Source organism: Epinephelus fuscoguttatus, linkage group LG13, assembly GCF_011397635.1.
Source record: "Epinephelus fuscoguttatus linkage group LG13, E.fuscoguttatus.final_Chr_v1".
Lineage (NCBI taxonomy): Eukaryota > Metazoa > Chordata > Actinopteri > Perciformes > Serranidae > Epinephelus > Epinephelus fuscoguttatus.
Window position 1 is genome coordinate 27,599,835 of NC_064764.1, and position 20,677 is coordinate 27,620,511.

At 42.4% G+C, this 20,677-nt stretch overlaps 2 protein-coding genes across 4 annotated transcripts in view; both read right to left on the bottom strand.

The window, feature by feature from the left end:
* Positions 1 to 1,457: 1,457 nt before the first annotated feature.
* Positions 1,458 to 20,677, bottom strand: part of gpr45 (G protein-coupled receptor 45) — a 67,637-nt gene continuing 48,417 nt past the window's right edge. For 2 of the 3 annotated variants that reach the window (XM_049594548.1, XM_049594549.1), the window contains 3 exons: positions 7,684 to 7,871; positions 4,820 to 5,049; positions 1,458 to 4,307 (listed from right to left, as the gene is read on the bottom strand). In XM_049594548.1, coding sequence (XP_049450505.1) covers positions 3,040 to 4,200 — 1,161 coding nt within the window. In that variant the 5' untranslated portion in view covers positions 4,201 to 4,307; positions 4,820 to 5,049; positions 7,684 to 7,871 and the 3' untranslated portion in view covers positions 1,458 to 3,039. The remainder of the gene's footprint in view (positions 4,308 to 4,819; positions 5,050 to 7,683; positions 7,872 to 20,677) is intronic. The other variant, XM_049594550.1, reaches the window with a different exon arrangement.
* Positions 15,526 to 18,324, bottom strand: pou3f3a (POU class 3 homeobox 3a). The gene has a single exon (XM_049594537.1). It carries the CDS (start codon positions 17,555 to 17,557, stop codon positions 16,289 to 16,291), a length of 1,269 nt encoding a protein of 422 aa, XP_049450494.1. The 5' UTR covers positions 17,558 to 18,324; the 3' UTR covers positions 15,526 to 16,288.

Genomic DNA, 20,677 nt, shown 5'->3' on the forward strand with positions numbered 1-20,677 from the left:
TAACCTTCTACCATCAAATTCTAAAGTGGAAGTTTGAGTCAAATTTGAAGAAAATCCCAAAAGGTGTTCTTGAGATATCCCGTTCACAAGAATGACAGATGCAAGGTCATGTTGACCTTGACTGTTGACCACCAATATCCAATAAATTCATTCTTGAGTCCAAGGATGTGTGTGCAAAATTTGAAGCAATATCCTCAAGGTGTTCTTGAGATAACATGTTTACAAGGATGCAATAGATGAGGTCATAATGCCCTGACCTTTGACCTTCTACCATCAAATTCTAAAGTGAACGCTTGTGTCAAATTTGAAGAAAATCCCAAAAGGTGTTCTTGAGATATCTCGTTCACAAGAATGACACAGACGCATGGTCATGGTGACCTCAACCTTTGACCACCAAAATCTAATCAATTTATTCTTGAGTCCAAATGGACATTTGTGCCAAATCTGATGAAATTCTTTCAAGGCATTTTTGAGATATCAAAATATTGCATGGGACAGACGGACGGAAAACCCAAAATATGATCCTCCGGCAAAGGCTATGGAGGCATGATAAAAGTTCATGGAAATGTGTTTCTGAAAACATCTTAGGCAAGAACAGCACATTAATGGATAATAAAAAAAATCACTAGCTGTTGTATGAATTGAGCATGCTCTGTAAATCATCATAAACAAATTAAACTATTCTTCTTTTCACATTAGCAGTTTTGCTTGTACATCTCAGAAATTAAGACCACATGCCTTGTGCAGCCCCCTTCTTCTTCTCAGAAGTCGTTGCTGGAGTTCAGTGACCTCTGGATTACCCAGAACGCCTCTGACTTGTTCAGTAGTTCAAATAGAATTAATGAAGTAAAACAATATGGCAATTCAGTCGGGTAACGAGGCTGAGAATTCAGCAGGAAATGGATCTAACTTGATTTACAGTAAAAGAACAGCACCATCTTCCTGTCCCATGCTGTACAGCAGTACAACATCTACTTGTTGGTTGGAACTGCCACCATTTGAATGATGGTCTTTAAACATACAATAAAAAATGATTTGTGGGATATTCAACTTAATTAAGTTGTTCGAGATCAAAGCAAATCATGTGGTTGTACTAAACTTAGGATTTACTCTATAACACCAGAGTTGGAACTACTTATAAAAGGTACATGCAAACTGAAACCTGATGAATCAATATTCAAATGATACACAAACTTAAAAAATTGTATCAAAAGTACAGTGATTTAACTTAATTTGTTCATTAGAGAAAAATTAGTCACAGTTTGTTTACTACTCCAATTGGATTACCTAACCTGATATAATTCAACAGACAAACCACTGTGTATGTTGTCCTCAGTGAAGTACATATACATCCACTCACAGTGAATACATGTCTGTAGTATCCCTGCAACCTATTTCCATTATGCACATGGTAAAAGTGGCCGGCACTAAGCAGTCTGTCAATGCAACCTCTTTCAAAAACTGTATTTATTTTACCTGGTTTTGTTATATCATGAAAAGACAATACATTCAAGTAAACATTCACAGCTCAATAACTGACACAGGTCTTTGTTGACACACTCGTGGTTTTAAATAAGTTTCAAAGTTGTGTTTCTGCACAAATTTCATTAAAATATATATTTCTTTACGACGTCAGTTGAAATCTTACAGACTTTCCTCTCAACACTGATACCATGTATGCTTTTTTGTGAATCTCATCACATAACTGACAATAGAATAATAATAATTATTATTATCACCACTATTACTCAAAGCCTGAAGATCAATTCTACAGTCTGAAGAAACTGAGACAATGATGAAACACTTTACAGACAAATTATGAAACAGAGCAGGAAATTGAAAATGCAGAATGTGAAATTGTTTGGATGGCGGTAAGTTTCAGAAAACTAAATGACAACTAAAGCCCTTTTTACGTAGAGATCCCGCAACAGGGCCGCAACAAAGACCCGTCATCACACTGGCTTTCTTTGTTTATATAAAACCAGGTGTGTGATTTTAGATAGCAATGCCAGCATTCCAGAATTAAAAGAGGCATGAAGGCAGTGATGTATAACAGTATGTGTCCACAGGGGCGTCCTAACACGTGCAGGGGCGCTGCCTCCCAGCATTGTGTGTGCCACGAGGCTGTCTGCTCCCAGATTTTAAACCAAACCAACATGGCAACTTTCTTTTAAGTTACTACCACAATTACCGCCTCATGGTTATATGATATGATAACTCCTGATTTCCATAAAGTAGCCTACATTCATTTATGCTAAAGAAGACTGGACGCCCTGTCTCTCAAAACCAGAATGCATTGCACCGCTGCTTACATAGACGGATCCTGTGGACACGTACTGTGACACAACTGTGTTGGCCTGTAGTGTGGAAGGTAAGGACCTCCTGGACCTCACTGTTTCCCCAATTTGCAGACATTTTTGGTTGCTGTTCTGTTTGTTTGAGTTTGCCACTAACTGCTCCTCACTGGGGTTTTTTATTTCCTGGTTCCACACAACACGTCACGCCCATCCTCTCCTGCCTGCTGTCCATTTTACACTGTCAGCACTGTTACTACCTCTGCTGCCGGCTGAAGGGCGAGACAACTCTGCCCCCCATTTCGTGATCGTACCTTTTATGGGTAAGGAATAACAATGGCATTCCCACCTTGAACAGGCAGTGTAAAAGGGGCTTAAGTTAAATCATCTGGTATATCTTGAGACTGAAAGCAGCAGACACAATAATCTTACCACAAGGTCCATTCATTAGCAGTCGATTGTGTCACATGAACTTCCTTGCATCGGCAATTCCAGTTGTCATGGAATTGCCGATGCTCACATTTAATTTCTCTGAGCACTTTAAGGATTTCTCACCGATGCTGGCTTAAAAAGTTGACATTGAAAGTTCATGCTTGTGGTGCGATTATTTTGTCAATGTCCAGTATATTGTCTGAAGGTGAACTTTAGTTTAGTCTGATTGCTTATTATGACAAAAAGTAAAGAGTTAAAAACAGCTGATAGGAGTGTCAACAGCTGCTGGTTTGTGCATCAACAACTTCTTGTTTCACACAGCTGACTGAGTCTCGCTGCACACGTAGATGTTGCTGGGCCTCACTCTCCTGCGGCTCCGGCCCGGCACTCTGGGACACAGTCTGCAGCTCTTGGGGATAAACTCCTGACAGGCCTCCCTGAACTTTCTGATCCTCCAACAGTAGATGACGGGGTTGAAGACCGTCTTCAGGTAGCTGAGCCAAAGGGCACCTATGCTGATTGGGTAGAAGACCGAGCTGTAGTAGAATTGTCGGCTGAAAACGGCCAGCAAGCTGACTACCGTGTGCGGCAGCCAGCACACAGAGAAGCCGACAAAGAGGATGAGGATGGTGGTGAAGGCTCGGGTCTTGAAGCTCATGTCCACTTTGATCTGAGGGGGCCGCTGCAGCCCCGTGAGTCTCATTTTGCTGACCTGGTTGAGTGCTGGCAGGCAGGAATGCTCGCTGGTGTGGTTGTGGATGCGCAGGGTGTTGCGGCGCACTGTGTTGAGGATGCACATGTAAGAGTACAGCATGACAGCAAATGGTACAAAGAATACTGCTACTGCCAGCAGCACTGTGTACCCACGGTCTGCCAGAGAGTCACTGTATCCCAGCACACACTGCGGCGCCCAGGCGCCCCCAACACTTGCTGCACCTGTCCTCCACCCGACGACAGACGGCAGAGACACACACAGGCTCAGCACCCATGAACCTGCAATCAACAGTTTAGCTCTGTGTGGCGTCAACTTGTCCTGCCGCTGCACAATGATGAGGAAGCGGTCCACGCTGATTATGAGGAGTATGGACACCCCCTCTAGGACAAAAAGCCAGTACAGCATGATGGACGCTCGGCAGAACCCGCTCCCAAAGCTCCAGTCGGCGGTGGCCACGGTGACTGCAGTGAAGGGCATGCAGAGTAAAGAGAGCATTATGTCCGAAAAGGCCAACGTGGCGAGGAGGAGATTGATAGCGGAGCGCATGGCAGGTTTCTGGTAAACAATCAGACACACAATGGCGTTCCCGAGGAAACCAATAGTAATCATGAAGATCATTATGGCTGCCAGGGTCACGCGTAAAGTGACTGATATGAGGGGAGCTGCAGCCTCTGACGGGAGACTTTCAGCTGTGTCCTCTGCATTGTCCGGCCCCATGAAGCTGCACTCCTCCAGCAGGCTTTCATTACAAAAAGCCATAGCAGCTATTGTCAGGGGACGTCAGCCCAAAAGAAGGTCCATGCTTGATTACTGTTGTGGTATACACATTAATTTCTCCTCCAGCAGTTGGTGTTCCATGGCAATATCTGGGAGAGAAAGACAAGAGCATCAACATATGGCATTTTCAAAACCCACTTTGTGAAACTGAAAAACAACTTGTAAACAAAGGATGAAAATACAGAACAGCTTAGGCCTGACATTCTGCTGTAAACATGGCATCACCACAGAAAACACCGAGTCTGTGTCTCATTAGTTAGTCAGAGGAGTTCAGCTGCTCCGTGATCTATTACTCAGTGAAAATTGTAAATTTGAAACAGTGAGAGGAGGAATGACGTCGCCATGATGCTGAGGGAGTTATATAAGCCACAGGTCCAACCTACAGATGCACCACGCTGAGAGATACAGTCAGATACACATGACAGACACGTGCTGCTCACTGGCTTGAGCGAGGTTGATGATTTACAGCTGCACAGACTCACATCAGTGCATATACAAACATTCACACCAGTGACCCTCCAAAGCACACAGAAGGTGTAATCCTTCACACATGAACAGATCTGCACACACTGACACATCACATGTATTGTACAGTACACACCCATGGTACAGCCTGTCTTCCTTCCACTTAACAGAAGCTCATTCTTGGATAATGCTTCAGTCTCTGATGCAACCTTGATAAAACAGAGAGGCATCCTCAGGACACACACGTCTGTTGCTATGGTTTCCACCTGCTGCACCTGATGGTGGGACAGTGTTAAGGATGTGCTGAGGTCATTCTGGCGTTCAGGTCTCAGGTGTGGTTCTGCCAGCTGCACTGGCTCCTAGGAGCTGGGAGACAAGAAGACCAGTTAACGGGTCATAACCTCCACTGGGCGAGAGGCAGGGTACACCGAGGACAGGTCGCCAGACTATCACAGAGCTGACACATAGAGACAGATTCACGCTCACATTCACACATACGGGCAGTTTAAAGTAGCCAATTAAGCTGCATGTCCCAGAAATCCCACACTGACACGGGGCGAACATGCAAAGTCCATACGGAAGGGCCCCACATGGCTGGTGGACTCAAATCCTTTACAGTTATACTGAAGTATTAGGTTGTATATTTTACCTTTGTGTTATTGGTGGAAGGCATGTGGCTTATCAGTGAGTGAGTATTATCATACCCTGATGTCTATATGTCCTCCTGAGACCCTGTGTCCTCATATGAGGACATCACAGTTGGGTTTACTTGACCTTACACTTTATTCTACTGAACTAAGACCTGTTGTCCTCGTTCGTGGACTCTTTTTTGTGCCATCTAGTGGTAGTAAGAGCACAGAACACTAATCCATGTAAAAACAAGATGGCAGCCATCTCTGCCAAGTCAGTCTGCAGCTGATCCTGACAAAAAACTGGACAAGGTCCAAAACCTGATCACATTTTATGGTTGAAACTTGTTTATTTATGATTAAGAATGTTTGTAGTTTAATATGGCAACAAATTTGACCAGTTTTAGCAACAGTAACAAGTTAAGACGCTGTTGATTAGGGAAGTAGTCATTTGAGGGCACTGGGACTTTATTATCATTGACAATGTTTAGTTTTTTATACCTATCAGATCCTACTGATCCCAAATGAAATAAAAATGCATACCAAACAAAAGTTCAGGTCTCAGGAGTATATACACAGTGGCGTCTAAACAAATAATACACTTCCCTATGATTAGCACGACAAACAATACATATGTAACATTAGCCGAAAAGTGCAAACCAGATATGATCAGTCAGCTTATATTAGGCATACACAATGTGACACAATGTAGGCTACTTTATTCATTAATGACAAGCGCTATAACATAATACTCTGCACAATATAGTACAGTGGATTGTAAGTGTTATATTTTGATAAGCAAGTGGGATAAACACACATGATATTCCACCTTAACACGTGATTTTTCCACCACACGATAGATCCCAGCGCTGGAGGTGCACCTGGAGCTCTGCAACAGGACCCTACTGGATATTTTTCACCTGTCATAGTAATGGGTGTTACTTATTATCAAAGGCTTTGTGTCACAGTGAACCAGCATGACCCTGAAACCGAAGCAGCTAAATGGAATTCAGCCATTTTAAATTTATTATTTACATCTGTGCTTTTTTAATGCTGTAACATGTCAAAAATATCTGCTGTGAAAAAGGCTCATGGGCTCAGTGATTGTTTTTTGTCTGTGATAGTACACACAGAGTCACTGTAAATCTAATGCTGGTAGTCAAAACAGAAACATATATATAAATAACTGAGAAAATCTAAGTTTGAATGAACCTACAACAGGAGGAATAACGTCAGTGACTGTAGCTACATTCTTGCACACAAAAAACCTAATAAGCCTCTGCATAGTGTTGCCATGGCAACAAGGTCATCAGTTCCATAGCAACCAGCAGCCCATACTCTCATCCCAGATGACAAAATATGTATTTTTTTTTTTCATCACAGGGTTCTCAACTTAGGACTTTTTTAGGATGTGGGAATCACACTCACACTCACCACTGAATAAAAATACATGTTTGTTTGAAGCATAAAGCAAAGACGCCTCACTGTTAGGCATGCAGGGGATGAACATGTCTGTGTTACGGTCTTGTTTCATGCCATTTTTTTTTTATAACATAATCAATAAAGCTTGACATTTATTGAGTTAAATGCAGGGAATAAATCAACTAGTTAGAGAAAATAGAACAAAGGCATGTGGTTGTAGTGAAACAATGGGATCCTGTAGCCTACATGACGATAAAACTACATAATTAAATGCTTTAGATTTTGAATCTTAATATATTTACCTTTCAAAATGATTTGGTGCAAATTATGTGAAGGAGATAAAGAGCTGATTTGCCCAGCAGGAGGCTCGTAGCTGTTTATTTCAACAAGAACAGGTGGTTTTCCTCACCTGCTCTGCTCATGCAAGGTCTGATTAGATAGGTGATAAAAGGCTGTTGTGATAATACAAACACAGAGACATATCACAGCCTCAGAACATTATGAAAAATAAATAATTAAGGCTTTTTATATTGGATTTGATTAGGAAAAGGATCCATATGTAGTTACTAATTTAAATGGATTATGGTGGCTGATGTTTCCTTTGAGACAGGCCACCATAATTTATGTATCCCTGTATTGATAATCCATTGCTTACATGCAGTGTCATTACATTTGCATAGCACTACCACTGAGCCCGAACAGAGTGTCCTCATATTTACAAACGAGTCTGTCTGTCTGTCTGTCTGTCTCCATGTCTCTGTCAGTCACTACTTAACCTGTCTGCATCACTGGACAACAAGTCGATGCAGATCTTCAGATGCATTGTTACATATATTATAACAGGCATCAAAGACAGAATACCCTATTTCCCCCTCATGCACAATCGGGGATTAAAGCAACAACCCGACACATCTCAAAGCTCTAAGCAGACAGAAACAGGCCTACCTACCTTGACGTTAGATTTGATGTCAGGTTTCATGCTTGTCCCCCGTCGAGACACTCAGCCCGGTGATCGCGTTTCTGTCTCCGTGCATGTCGAGCTTTTCCCAAAATATCCCACTTTGAACATTTTACTGCCGTATCGATCCGCACCGTGCCGCCTGCGGAGGATGCTGACGCCAGAGGAGCAGGTGGTCACTGATTTAAAGGAGCAGTGCGGAGAATAGATTTATTCAAAGGGTAGGATATTTTAATGAGGGTGCAGTGCTCCTAGGATTGTGTTTTCTCTTCAACAGGGAACATTTTGCATGCCTTAATTCCTGATAAATGAATGATGCTCTTTTTGTGCCAGAATATCTGCACTGTAAAAACCTCACCTTCAATTTGCAAAAAAGTAGGCTCCTACCAAACACAACAACAAAAACAAGAGTGATAATATTCAGTGGTCCAATATACTACAAAGCTGATTGCACGGTAATTGTAGGTTTGAGGTAGCCTATGTCACAAAGAAAAATTAAAGGTCCAGATCGTAGGATTTGGGGGCATCTACAGGCAGAAATAATTGGCCTATATAATATTCATAAATATAAAAACAGGTCCGCACAACAGAAACTGATCCTTTTGGAAATTTCAATGTTTCCGGTACCAGCCCTTCATCAGACATGAACAACATAACGAGACACACCTCTATATATACAACCAATGGTGGCTGCATAACAGATCATGTGCTAACACATGTAGCTATACAGACACCAAGTACAACAAAATACAAAACCAGTACAAAATTACACTACGGGAGTATATTTACAACCCCCACCCCCCTTATGGGACATGAACCCTGCTCTCCTGGGCGAAGGTTTGTGTTTGTTTGACCCATCCACAACCCCTCATGCCCACCCCATTTAGACTTTTGCTACCTTATTTATTTATTCATTTATTTTTTTTTTAGATTTTTTTTTCAGGGCTTTTTTGCCTTCAATGGACAGAGACAGGGTGAAATGGGGAGAGAGAGAGTAGGGGGATGACATGCAGAGAGGGTCGCAAGCCCTGCTGCGGCAATGAATCGCCTTTGTATATGGGGCGCCGGCACTATCCACTATGCTACCGACGCCCCTTGCTACCTTGTTTTTGTTCTTGTTTCGACGACTTCGGAGTGAGACCTGGTTGAATCCTAACAAGTCTTACTCCTCTCGTCTAAACTTAACCAATCTAACCAAGACAACGAACACTGGCTAATCATACAGTAGCCATCCTAGGAAATGCCAGTTCGCATACAGAGCGGGTCTATCATGTCCTTCGACAACAGCCCAGAATGGGCAAATCAAACACTGACCCTAGATAAGGCCATTCGCATTTTTGCATCTTCGCATAGGCCACCGTAGTTCTCCTACTTGCTTGGCACATGAGAAAAGTTTCAAATCTTACAAGCAAAAATTACAAACAAAAACATCTGAATTCTTGTTTGTATGTTATTATATACTCTGTAAGGTGACCTTGTTTTTTTTTAAAGGTTCATTCATTCATTCATCTTCTAACCACTTCTTCCTCTTGAGGGTCGCGGGGGGGCTAGAGCCTATCCCGGCTACATCGGGCGAGAGGCAGGGTACACCCTGGACAGGTCGCCAGACTATCGCAGGGCTGACACATAGAGACAGACAACCATTCACACCTACGGACAATTTAGAGTTATCAATTAACCTAGTCCCCAATCTGCATGTCTTTGGACCGTGGGAGGAAGCTGGAGTGCCTGGAGAGAACCCACGCTGACACGGGGAGAACATGCAAATTCCACACAGAAGGGCTCCCACGCCTGGGATCGAACCGGCAACCCTCTTGCTGTGAGGCGAGAGTGCTAACCACCACACCACCGTGCCGCCTTTTTAAAGGTTCCTATAAATAAAATGTATTATTTTTATTATTTATTTATTATTTTAAATAGAACATAGAACAAGTGATACAGTAGTAAACTGAATGGCAAGCAAATTCAGCCATTGTCTGTAGAGAAGGCCTACCTACAAGAAACGGGACACATTGGAAGGAATATATGGATTTACAAAACCTGACTTCAATTTAACCCTGGTTTTCAAGCTTTATCATTTCTCATCACATCTACAAGAATATCGGTATTATGTATTTATGTAATAATCAATTATTATGTGGGGTTTTCAATCAATAACTGTAATGACAGACTCACTAACATTCACTGCCTCAAACATCTAAGCCTGGCTTCTGGTTCTCTCCACTTTAATTAGCACATTGTTTTTCGTGTTATTATATTTAAGTAATACAATGATCTCAATTTTAAAATATTTGATTTTTGTTGAAGACTATTTTGTGAACTTTTGTTTTCCATTTGCCATATGATCAGTGTCCTCTTGCAAAGTGATAATTCTGAAACATGCATTACTTATTTTGTCCATGAGATGGCAGCATTGCCTTACAAGCGTTTGGCCTTCAGTTGTAAAGGCCTTTCTGAGACTTCATGTGATGGTATGTTCAGGTTTTTTTAAGTGTATATAGGCTTCTCTTCAAACTTAATGAAAGTTGCATTAACTATTTTCAAAGTACAACATATTAATGATGATTTTGGTATTAGTTAAATATATTGGTAAAATTCTTATATTGTATTTTGAGGTGTTGTATCACACATGAGAGAGAAAACGTTGACTCAATCCAGATGTGCAGACTGACGTGTACACACAGGTTTGCTAAAGGTAATTAAATTTTAATTCATTTTGATTTTTATATAAGAAAACTGGTGTATTCTTAATTGTCACACACACATGGTTACATTCACACACTTAGCATGCAGGCGGAGATTCTTTTCATGGGCATGCTTGTCTAAATTGGCATCGTGCCCATGTGTTGAACATGCCCATCAAACGAGTTCCACTCCACCGGTCTGGCACATGCATGCTCGTCACGTTCAGTGGCACCCACACAACAAGCTTGCTAGTGAGAGAATTCATTTCCCTGTCCATTATTCCACAGATGTTTGCTTTAATTTCTTCCTGATGGAGAGACTTTGGTACTCCATCATTCACCAAAAAAAGCAAACACGGGCAACGTGAAAAATGTTCACCACTAAATCATAATATTCAGAGGAGAGGAGAAAACCCCTCTTGTCGTGTTCGGATGATTTCCGTGTTACATTGAGGGACATGTTAATACATTCACACACAAGTATGCCATCTCTGACATTACAGCCACCGAAATGCCACTTTCTGGGTTTTTTATTCATGCTTACTGCTGCCTCTGACGAGAAGTCATGTGTGTCATGAGCTTTGAGTCACACTGAGGGAGCCACAGTGTGTTAATCAGTGTTAGACTTCAGGGGTTAACCAATCTCAGCATTGTGAGAATAATTAACATCAAACAGTGGGGACTGATAATGTGAAACCCACACTGAAAGTTGTACATTAGAACTTTTGTTCTTTGAATAGGTTCAGGTTTGTGTTTGTTGTATGTGACTATGGCCCAAACTGTGAGTGACAAACAACGAGCACTAAATAAGGGACTATCAGGCAATAATTGCTTTATGTAAAGTACCTCTGAACAAGGCTTTAAGAGCAATTATGAGTAATTATATAAGCAATTTTATTACAGGAGGTAAGAACATCCTCCATATTCCACTGCTGACAATACTAGATTTAAGTAGTGCATATATGCAAGAGCACTGACTACACATTTTTCCGTCATCGCCAGGATAGATGCACTTCACGTGAGCTGAGCCGTTTCTGCTGGGTTCAGGTTACTGTAACATCATCAGCTCGTACCTTCAGATCCCAGCATTAATATTCAGAGAAGACACCTAGCGTCTCGTGATGACAAAACCCTTTAAAGGGCTTTTTATCCCTCAATTCCAGCCTTATCTCCCATCTTTACATCGCTAAGCTTTGAGGGGATCACACTGCAATCCCGCCAGCTTAGATTTGCCTCCATTTTTTATCAGAGAACTCTGGGCTATTGCGGCTCGGCAGGAATACATCATGTTAGGAGGCATTGGGAGATGATTACAGTGAGCTGCGGTAACGTCTCGGTGTGATATTGCTGTGGTCGAGCATGCAGAAGTTTCCCTTTGAGTTAACACAGTGTGTTTATCTTGGTTTGCATGGTGGTTTTACATTCAGGGTTCTTGGTGCTGATGAACTCTGTACGCCACTCCAAAGCCAAGCCTGTCTCCTAAAAGTTACGTTTGTATGTTATTAAAGTGCTTTTGTAATGACATTGCTGTGACAAGGCAATTGATGCCTGGATAATGTTCAGAGACATTTCTTTCAGGTAATGAAACACTACATTCATGGACAGCTTAGGCCTTGTAAAAAGGTGGTTGAGGAGGATAGTGTACAAAGACACCTTGACTCATTTACAAAACAGTGCGTAGGATCCATACTCAAAAATGTACCTATGAACAAATATTCAAAATTTCTACAATCGGGCTTCCACCTCACCATCTGCGTCGCCAATTTCCTGTCTCCAAAATGTTCGTAAGCATGGGTCAAAGTTACTCCCATTGAGTCTGTTTTAATACATCACAATTTTGCCGTGGAAGTGACATACAGTACGCCTCTTTTAGGCCTTGTTTTGTGCGTATGCAATGTTTACAAATGACACCCCAGAACTTCAGGTTCACATCCAGACTCCCGTCTTACGTTTAGGCAACAAAAGCACTTCGGTTAAGGGTTAGGAAAAGGGACTTTGGTTACGTTGTAACTTGAAGAAAATGCTGCAGTCCCTACGAGTGGATACCGTATCGCAAGATTGCCCATTTTGGTCGAAAACATTTGGCTAATAGGTTCAGTATAAATATTTTTGCAACTTAGCAGCATTATGGGTGGTAGGTAATGCAGTGGTTAGCATTGTCGCCTCAGAGCAAGAACGTTCCTGGTTCGACCCAGGGGTGTGGGAGCCCTTCTGTGCAGAGTTTGCATGTTCTCCTAGTATCAGCGTGGGTTTTCTCCAGGCACTCCAGCTTCCTCCCACAGTGCAAAGACATGCAGGTTAATTGGTGACTCTAAATTGTCTGTAGGTGTGAACGTGAGTGTGAATGGTTGTCTGTCTCTATGTGTCAGCCCTCTGATAGTCTGGTGACCTGTCCAGGGTGTACCCCGCCTCTCGTCCAATGTAAGCTGGGATAGGCTCCAGCCCCCCCTGCAACCTCTAACAGGATAAGTGGTTATGGAAAATGGATGACTGAACATTACCTCATTATGTTAATAGCAAACGTAATTCGCTCTGCATTACCTTTCCCTTAGAACGCATTTGCTGTTTCAAATTAGTTGTGTATAAACGTCATTTCTAGGAGACCAACGCAAATAACAAGTAAGAAGTTTTTTTTTCTGATATTTTTCAACATCATCATTTTTTCTTTAAAATGTCAACTTGTCTGAAGCTGAGAAAGAATACTCAACTTTCAGTGTGCACTCGTGAGTTGGCTAAAACGAATCTGACAGTTTAATCTGACCAATAATAGAAAAATCTTCTTTTTTTTTTTCTTTTTTTTTTTTTTTTTTACCAAAAAACATTTTGTAATGTATCTGGTTTCTCAGGTATTGGCATCATAAATACATATAAGCAGGTAAAGTATCGTTAGCATGTCCTCTCCATACCTACTGATTTCCCTTCAGCCTCTGAAGAGATTGAAAATTGACCTGGAGTGACGATGACTGCTGACGTGCAAAGACCCATTCAAGCCACCCATTCATGCAGACAGGCTGCTATTTATAACCCACAAGGCCAGAGTTTCCCCCTAATTCTGCCAATGTTCAGCAAAGACGCCTCACACCTTGCATACTTTTTGATATATTTGTGTGCTTATCTGCATGTATGTCGTGAAAGTAATTAAGCAGGTAAATACTTTGGGTCATGTACTAGTTTATGTCGTCAATTAGAAACCACATATCTGTAGTATTCTCACAATGGTTTTTGCCAGACAATATGGTTCAATGCTGCAGTTCTTCGCCTGCTATTTGACTACAGCTACTATGAATTTTCCTAGAAGATCAGCATTTTCCTGATTCCACCCCAACAATTCCTCCCCATCTTTCCTTAAAAACACCTCCTTAGGCTGCTGATGGGTGAGGACTAGTCCACCCTAGTCCCTAAATCAAACACATCCACACATTACTCAGTCTAAGTTTAGTTGCATCTGTGTAACAATGTAAGACACCTGACTCCACTTGGTAAACTATGGTTTTAATGTAGTTTTCTCAACACTGGAAACCAAGTTACAGAACATGTCTCTGTCAGCCACATTTGTTTTCCATATAAATATGAAGGCGTCTGGAAGATATCCAGAAAAACAAATACTCAAACTACGATAGAGGTGTGACATTCGCAGTCATCCATTAACTCGCAGCTTTGTTTTTATTTCTCAGCGTTCAGTCTGGTGTGAGGGCAGCAACTGTCCCAGCAGACCTTTGACCTCCCTCCATGTTTCACCACAACCATCTCTTCTCCTCAGCCTTTTCTATGACTCATTTCTATCATTGATGAAATATTTGATTTCAAACGTCAGCTTGTGTGTGAGTGTTTCTGCATGTCTTATATATTATCATGTGTCACGTTTGGATCAGAGACAGAGAGAAGAGCCCGTTTCTCACAGCCAGCGTCCTGTAGGCTTCTCACTGCCTATCTGTCAAACCCATCATGTGTGGCAAAAGATCCGCTGCCTCGTGTCCCTCCATCTCGCTGTCACCTTGGCAACCGCTGCCGAGGTGAACTGCCAGCTGGGATAGCCGACCTCTGTTGGCTGCGTTCCACAGAGCTGCAGTCCATAGCACTGCCACAGGATGTATGTGGCTGGACTGATACACAGTATATTACACGAAAATGATGAGTTCAGTCAGTTTCAACGGTGTCAACGCAAATAGGAGGCAGAAAAACTGGAGAACGGTGTCGGCTCGTGACAGATTATTTTGATTTATGTCACAGTATAAATGGTGAGAACTTAATGAAGCTGCTGGGGCGACAACTAATGACTATTTTACTCACTGATAAATCTTAATTCTTAATCATTTTGTCTGCAAACTGAAAAAAATAAAAAGTAAAGAGAGTGAAAAATTCCTGTTAATTTCTCACAGTATCATAAGATGTATTCCAATAGTTTGTTTTATTTCATCAACACAATTTATTATCATATATGGCAAAGAAAACTATCATATCATCACATCTAAGAGCAAATTTTCAGGGACGCAGGGGCCTAAATATTTAAAATGTGCATTTTTCTCCCCCAAAACAACATTAAAGTAGCAGAGGGCTTTTATTTTGACAGAATCAAAAACATTTACACCCAGTCTGGTGCAGAAAAACCACCAAAATGCAGGATATTAAGTGTTAGATGCTCCAAATTCTCTGGTGGAGGACCCCCAAACCCTTGTTTCATGTGTGCCCACAGTGTGGAAATGAAAGTTACGCCCTTGTCTAAACAGGCTGGGACCAGCAGAGCTGGTATTTTCAAAAAATTGATAAACTATCAAACTTTTCTGTCTTTTTCTAATCTTGATTATTCGATTAGTTGTTGCAGCTTGAGAAGCTGCTATTAACAAGAAAGTACAGGCAACACCATGAATTTTTAGCCTTTATAACTTCATGATGTGAAATACAGGATCATTTCTCCAGGATTCTCATAAGAGAGTTTGACACTTAAAGCTTTATTAGTTTATTTGACGGTATCCATTGAAAAGCAACTTTAATATATTAACGTCAATATTTCACTGCAAAGGTGGGAGCTAAAATGACATGGTGTGTGTGTGTGTGTGTGTGTGTGTGTGTGTGTGTGTGTGTGTGTGTGTGTGTGTCTCTCTCTCAGAAGGAACCTCAACGTCCATCTCAGACATTTCTTTCCTTATGTCAAATTTATTAAATAGTCTATTCCATGAAAATAAACACAGTGGAAAAAAAATAAATAGTCCAAATCATCACACAAGAATACACAGCAGACTTATTATTTGTACATAAACTTAAGGGAATGTTTGCTAATTTAAAAAGAAAAAGGAGTTTCCTATGGAGGGAAACACAATACTGGTAGAATTTTAAAGTCGCTCTCTGACCATCTTAAACTGAGTCACAACATAAATCCACTGACACACAACACAAAAGTGAGAAACACGTCTGAAGGAAGGTGAATTATTGCTCATTAAAAACACTTAATGCTGGATAAAGCGCATTAAATCAATGTGTTCCATAGAAAAAGAAACGGAGGCCTGTGGGACATCAAACTCTGCAGCATTACAAGGGAAGTTTTATTTTTAACATGACAGGGACACGGAAATAACTTCTTCTATTTGAACTTGGGATCAGATTGATAAAATGTTCATTCTGTGGACTCTTTTGGCGCCTTCAAATTATTTTCTATTCAGATTTTAGTTAAGATTTTCATTTTCTGTGCTAAAGGCTGGTTCATAGTGCAGGAAAATACCAGAGGATGCATAAAAGCAGACATTTATCCTGCTCTGAAATGAATACACGCTGGATAACAACATTATTGTGGATCAAAGAACACGAGGAGCTGTAGGAAAAGTTCATCACTTCTCCTGTCATTTAGGGAAACATGAAATAATCTCTCTAAAAATGTATTCAAACACTTCACGTTGTTCTAGTCCGCTGAGTTATTTTCACGTGTCGCTGTACATCCTCTTGCAGTCTATGGAGGGTGACGGTGTGTCAGGACCCATGCTGCCCACCTGTGAGTACGCGTCCTCCGGGGTGCGCGGCAGTCCGGGCGGCGTCATGCGCTTCTCTTTCTGCCTGCGGTTGCAGAACCAGACCCTGACCACCTCCTTCTCCAGCTGCAGAGTGTCCGCCAGAGAGTTGATCTCCTGCGCGGATGGTTTGGGACACTTGAGGAAGTGGCTCTCCAACGCGCCTTTTACGCTCACCTCGATGGACGTGCGCTTTTTCCGCTTCCTGCCCTGGGTGGCGATCTTATCGATGCTGGTGGGGCTCCCGGTGGTGGAGTCGGCCTCCTCCAGCCATTTGTTCAGCAGAGGCTTCAGCTTGCACATGTTCTTAAAGCTCAGCTGAAGCGCCTCGAACCTGCAGATGGTGGTCTGTGAGAAGACGTTGCCGTACAGGGTGCCCAGAGCTAAGCCCACGTCAGCCTGGGTGAAGCCCAGCTTGATTCGCCGCTGCTTGAACTGTTTAGCGAAATGCTCCAAGTCGTCAGACGTCGGGGTGTCCTCGTCTGAGTGCGGCTCGTGGTTCACGCCGTGATGCTGGTGATGGTGCGCGTGGTGATTATGATGGTGATGGTGATGATGGTGGTTTCCGTGGTCCAGCTCCGGGGACTCCCCGCGCACCAGCCCCTGGTGCATGAGGCTCTGCCCCGCGTGCGAGCTGAGCATCCCGTTGACTGTAAACCCGCCGGGCTGAGAGTAAATAAGCGACTGTTGTTGCTGTTGCTGCTGCTGCCCCTCTGTGATGCTGATGTGCGCCGCGGAGGTGCCTCCCCAGCTCCCCGGGTGCGTCTGGTGAGGTCCCAGATGAGGGGACCTGTGGTGCAGAGCGGTGCCCGTGTGCAGGCTCTCCCTGCCTCTCTTCACGTCCTGCGGCTGGGAGCTGGGGGACCACGGAGAGCCGGCCTCGGCTGCTGCCACCGCGGCTGCGGCTGCTGCGGCTGCTGCGTGAGGCAGCGATGTCACCCACTGGTGGGCATGGCTAAGCATGTGCCCCCCGTTGCTCGCGACCATGGCTCCCTGCATGAAATCACTCTGCACCATCTTTACTGAAGGGTCCCCTCTGTATCCACTAGACACTGTGGTCACAGCGGTGCTGCCCGGCTGCATGCCACCAGCCCTCCGATCAGAGTGAAGCACCGGGCCGGATAAAATCCTGCTGCTGGCTAAGTATGGACTGGAGGTGGCTGTTGCCATCCCCACAAGCATGTATCTTCAGGTGGAATTCTCTCTTCTTGTGTTGTTTAAGTCCAAGTTTATTCTAATCCATGAATAAATTCAGTCTAGCTCAGCATGCGCATGGAATTAGTTTATAAAAGAAGGTTGAAATGACTCCATAGAGGCTCGGATGATAATATATGTTACAGAGCAGGTTGTGCGTGCTGAGATCTGTGTGATAACACACAATCCTGCGCAACAAAACAATAGTCTTCAAAACTTTTCTGTCCCGGGAGCTCCGCCGTGCGTAATCCAGATCTGACGATATGGGAAAAACACCTTCTCTGATCCAAGCTGGAGGAGATGACTCACTTAAAACAAGTGTCTCTAATATTAATGTTTAAGAGCTATTCAACGACAATGACACACACACAAAAAAACTTTAAAGTCTCTCCGTTCCTCTCGGTTTCGCTCACTCCATCTGCTCTACCCGGCGCGTCCTCTACGGAGCGAGGAAGACGAGCTTGTGTTTACGTTGTGCCAAGGTTGCGTATTCCTCTCCCATCTCCATCCAATTACAACAGAAAAGCTCTGCAGAGCTCCCGCTGATTGGACGCGCAGTCAGAAAGGAGCTGGTGTGTCTCGGGCGAGCCTCGGGTGCACAAAGTTCTTGCTGCAGGAATAAAAGCAACAATGTGCTAAAAAAAAAAAAAAAAATAGTACAATAGGAAAAGACACGGAGTAATCTGGCTGTGTCTTTAAGGGCGCGCAAAGTGTGCACGAAACATGTTGAGAAACCCTGCAATTACGCAAAACTTCTTCCATAATTATTATTTTTATTTTTAAATTTTTTTAATTTTAAACAAATTCTAAGGTTATAAAGCTGCAGACGTGAGTGCCAGACAGATACCGCCGTATACACCTATATGGTTATCTTCTTTTATAATAACTGAGAGCAGCCGAGGCCTGTGTCAAGGATACTTAAGTCGGCTTTGGGTACATAGGAGGTTTGTACGCCTGCTGCATCTTAATGCGCCCTCCTTTTCATATGGTAAAGGAAAGGCCACAGTGGCGTGACGCACCGCACTGCTGAGCGCTGAAGGTGCACAAAACCAGCCAACAGTTTGATTTTTTTCCCTCCTCAAAAAAAAACACAACCAAGCCGGTTCTGGTGGGATGTTTCCATGCTGGGTCAGTTTATGGATGGCCGGTTAAATAAACGTGTCGTGGGGAGTTTTTCTGACCACCTTCAGTTTTAAGGGGCCTTGAGAGAGAGCAAAGCATCGACTGAGACGCGTGAAAGTTTGTGGGACTGGAGGAGAGAGCCAGGTGCAGCCCAATAAATGTGCTAATTTATGTTTTTCAAGCTCTCAGGATTTGTCTTGGGTCTCTTCCAAAAAGGTAAAAGATAAATGGACACAGAAAAAAATGTATTTTTCCCCCAAACCTGAAACATAAACAGAGACTTTTATCATAACATTTGAATCCACTTAGCCGCCATTATGGCTCAGTTATCATGTTCCAAATTACATTTAGACTCTTCCGAATTTAGGATGTGGGTACGTTTGAAAAAAGTAACACAGTTTTGGAGTCACAGAAATAAACTGTTGAAAGTAAATAGGTGTCACATCCTGTAATATTAATTAAATTTAAGTGTTTTTTTAAGACTCAGAGTTCTGCAGACACAGAAACACTCTCAGCTGACAGATCTGGAAATGAGCTAGGATTGTTTTGTTTAACTGTTTAATCCTCCCCAGGTATCATTTCCCCAGTCACCATGGAAACCGGTCGCAGTGTTCTGCAACATCCCTTCAATAGTGCAGTGACCTTTTTGTGGGGGGCACACAATGGCACTGGGGGGTTCATCCCTGAGGGAGCAGCATAATGACACATTCACTCATATGATTCAGCACAACTAAAGGCAGCATCAGGCTGCGACACAATAAACTACATGACAAAATATTCTGCATTTATAGTGAATAATCTGATGTATTTAAATGGCTACTGGAATCCAGCTGTTTTAACCCTTGTGATGGCACATTGAATTTTATGTCCTATATTAGACTCGGTATTTCAATTATTCTTACACTGTTCAAACAAACCTATATTATCTATTCAATAAATGTGAGGTAACAATTTGCACTCACTTTGTTTGAGTAGATTTTATCTCATGTCTTGAGTTAGGAGCACCTAAATCTAACAGCTACGACACACCAAAACTTGTGAGGTAAAGAATACCTAACATTTTTCAAGACGTGACACGACTGATTACTCCTAAAAAGTGAGTAGTATCAACACTTGAGCTTGCCGGTGGACTCAAACCCAGAGCCTTCCAGCTGAGAGGCAACTGTGCTAACCTCAAAAATTTTTCAGTTTCTGTTCATTCTGCCTATATTAAATATGCAAACTCATCTGAGAGGGCTGTGTTAGCGTTTTAAGTTAGCAATTGATCACACCACGCTCAAACAGTGATCCAAGAGAAATGTGCATTGTTAAAACGCAGCTCAACACTCTCCAGTCCTATGAATAAAACTGACTCTGGCCTTGCTGCATGGGCGCTGACACATAGTAATTTTCTATGTTGCAGTTGTTGCTGTGAACACAAAGGTACAGTCGGTATATTTTATCCATTGTTAATTATATCATTTGCTGACTAATATACTTCATTGAAATTCAAATGATACGCCTGGGTTTTATTACCACTCTCCTGGTCATTTGTTTTTCTGTCTTTTAGTTATAGTGTGTAATTCCTGAGTCTCTTCCCTTTATAGATGTTCGATCTAAGAGCCCATGAGTTGTTTGTGTATTCTGTTGCATGTTATGTGTGTTGATTTACCCTAAAAATATCAATAAACATATTAAAAATGTTAGAAAAATACCTGAAGATTAACCAAAGCAAGTTGAAACTACTGGCTTTATTAATGGTAAATTAATCATTTATTGATCCTTTACAGATCAGTCAGCACAACAACAACCCATTAATAAAGGGTTTACCATTATCCAAATCTGGAGTTGTGAATGTCAGTGACTTAAAAATTGATTTGGTCAAACGGTTGTCTTCCTGACACAGGGCCATAATCACCTAGTTTACACTGAGGGGAGGGGGGACATTTTCTAATGACACCATCTGGGACCCAATCCTCCAGGGAGTCTGGAGGAAATTCCCTCCAA

What these genes read in the sequence shown, in the direction of transcription:
- pou3f3a (XM_049594537.1), bottom strand. Translation starts at nt 17,557, where the DNA reads ATGCTTGTGGGGATGGCAACAGCCACCTCCAGTCCATACTTAGCCAGC.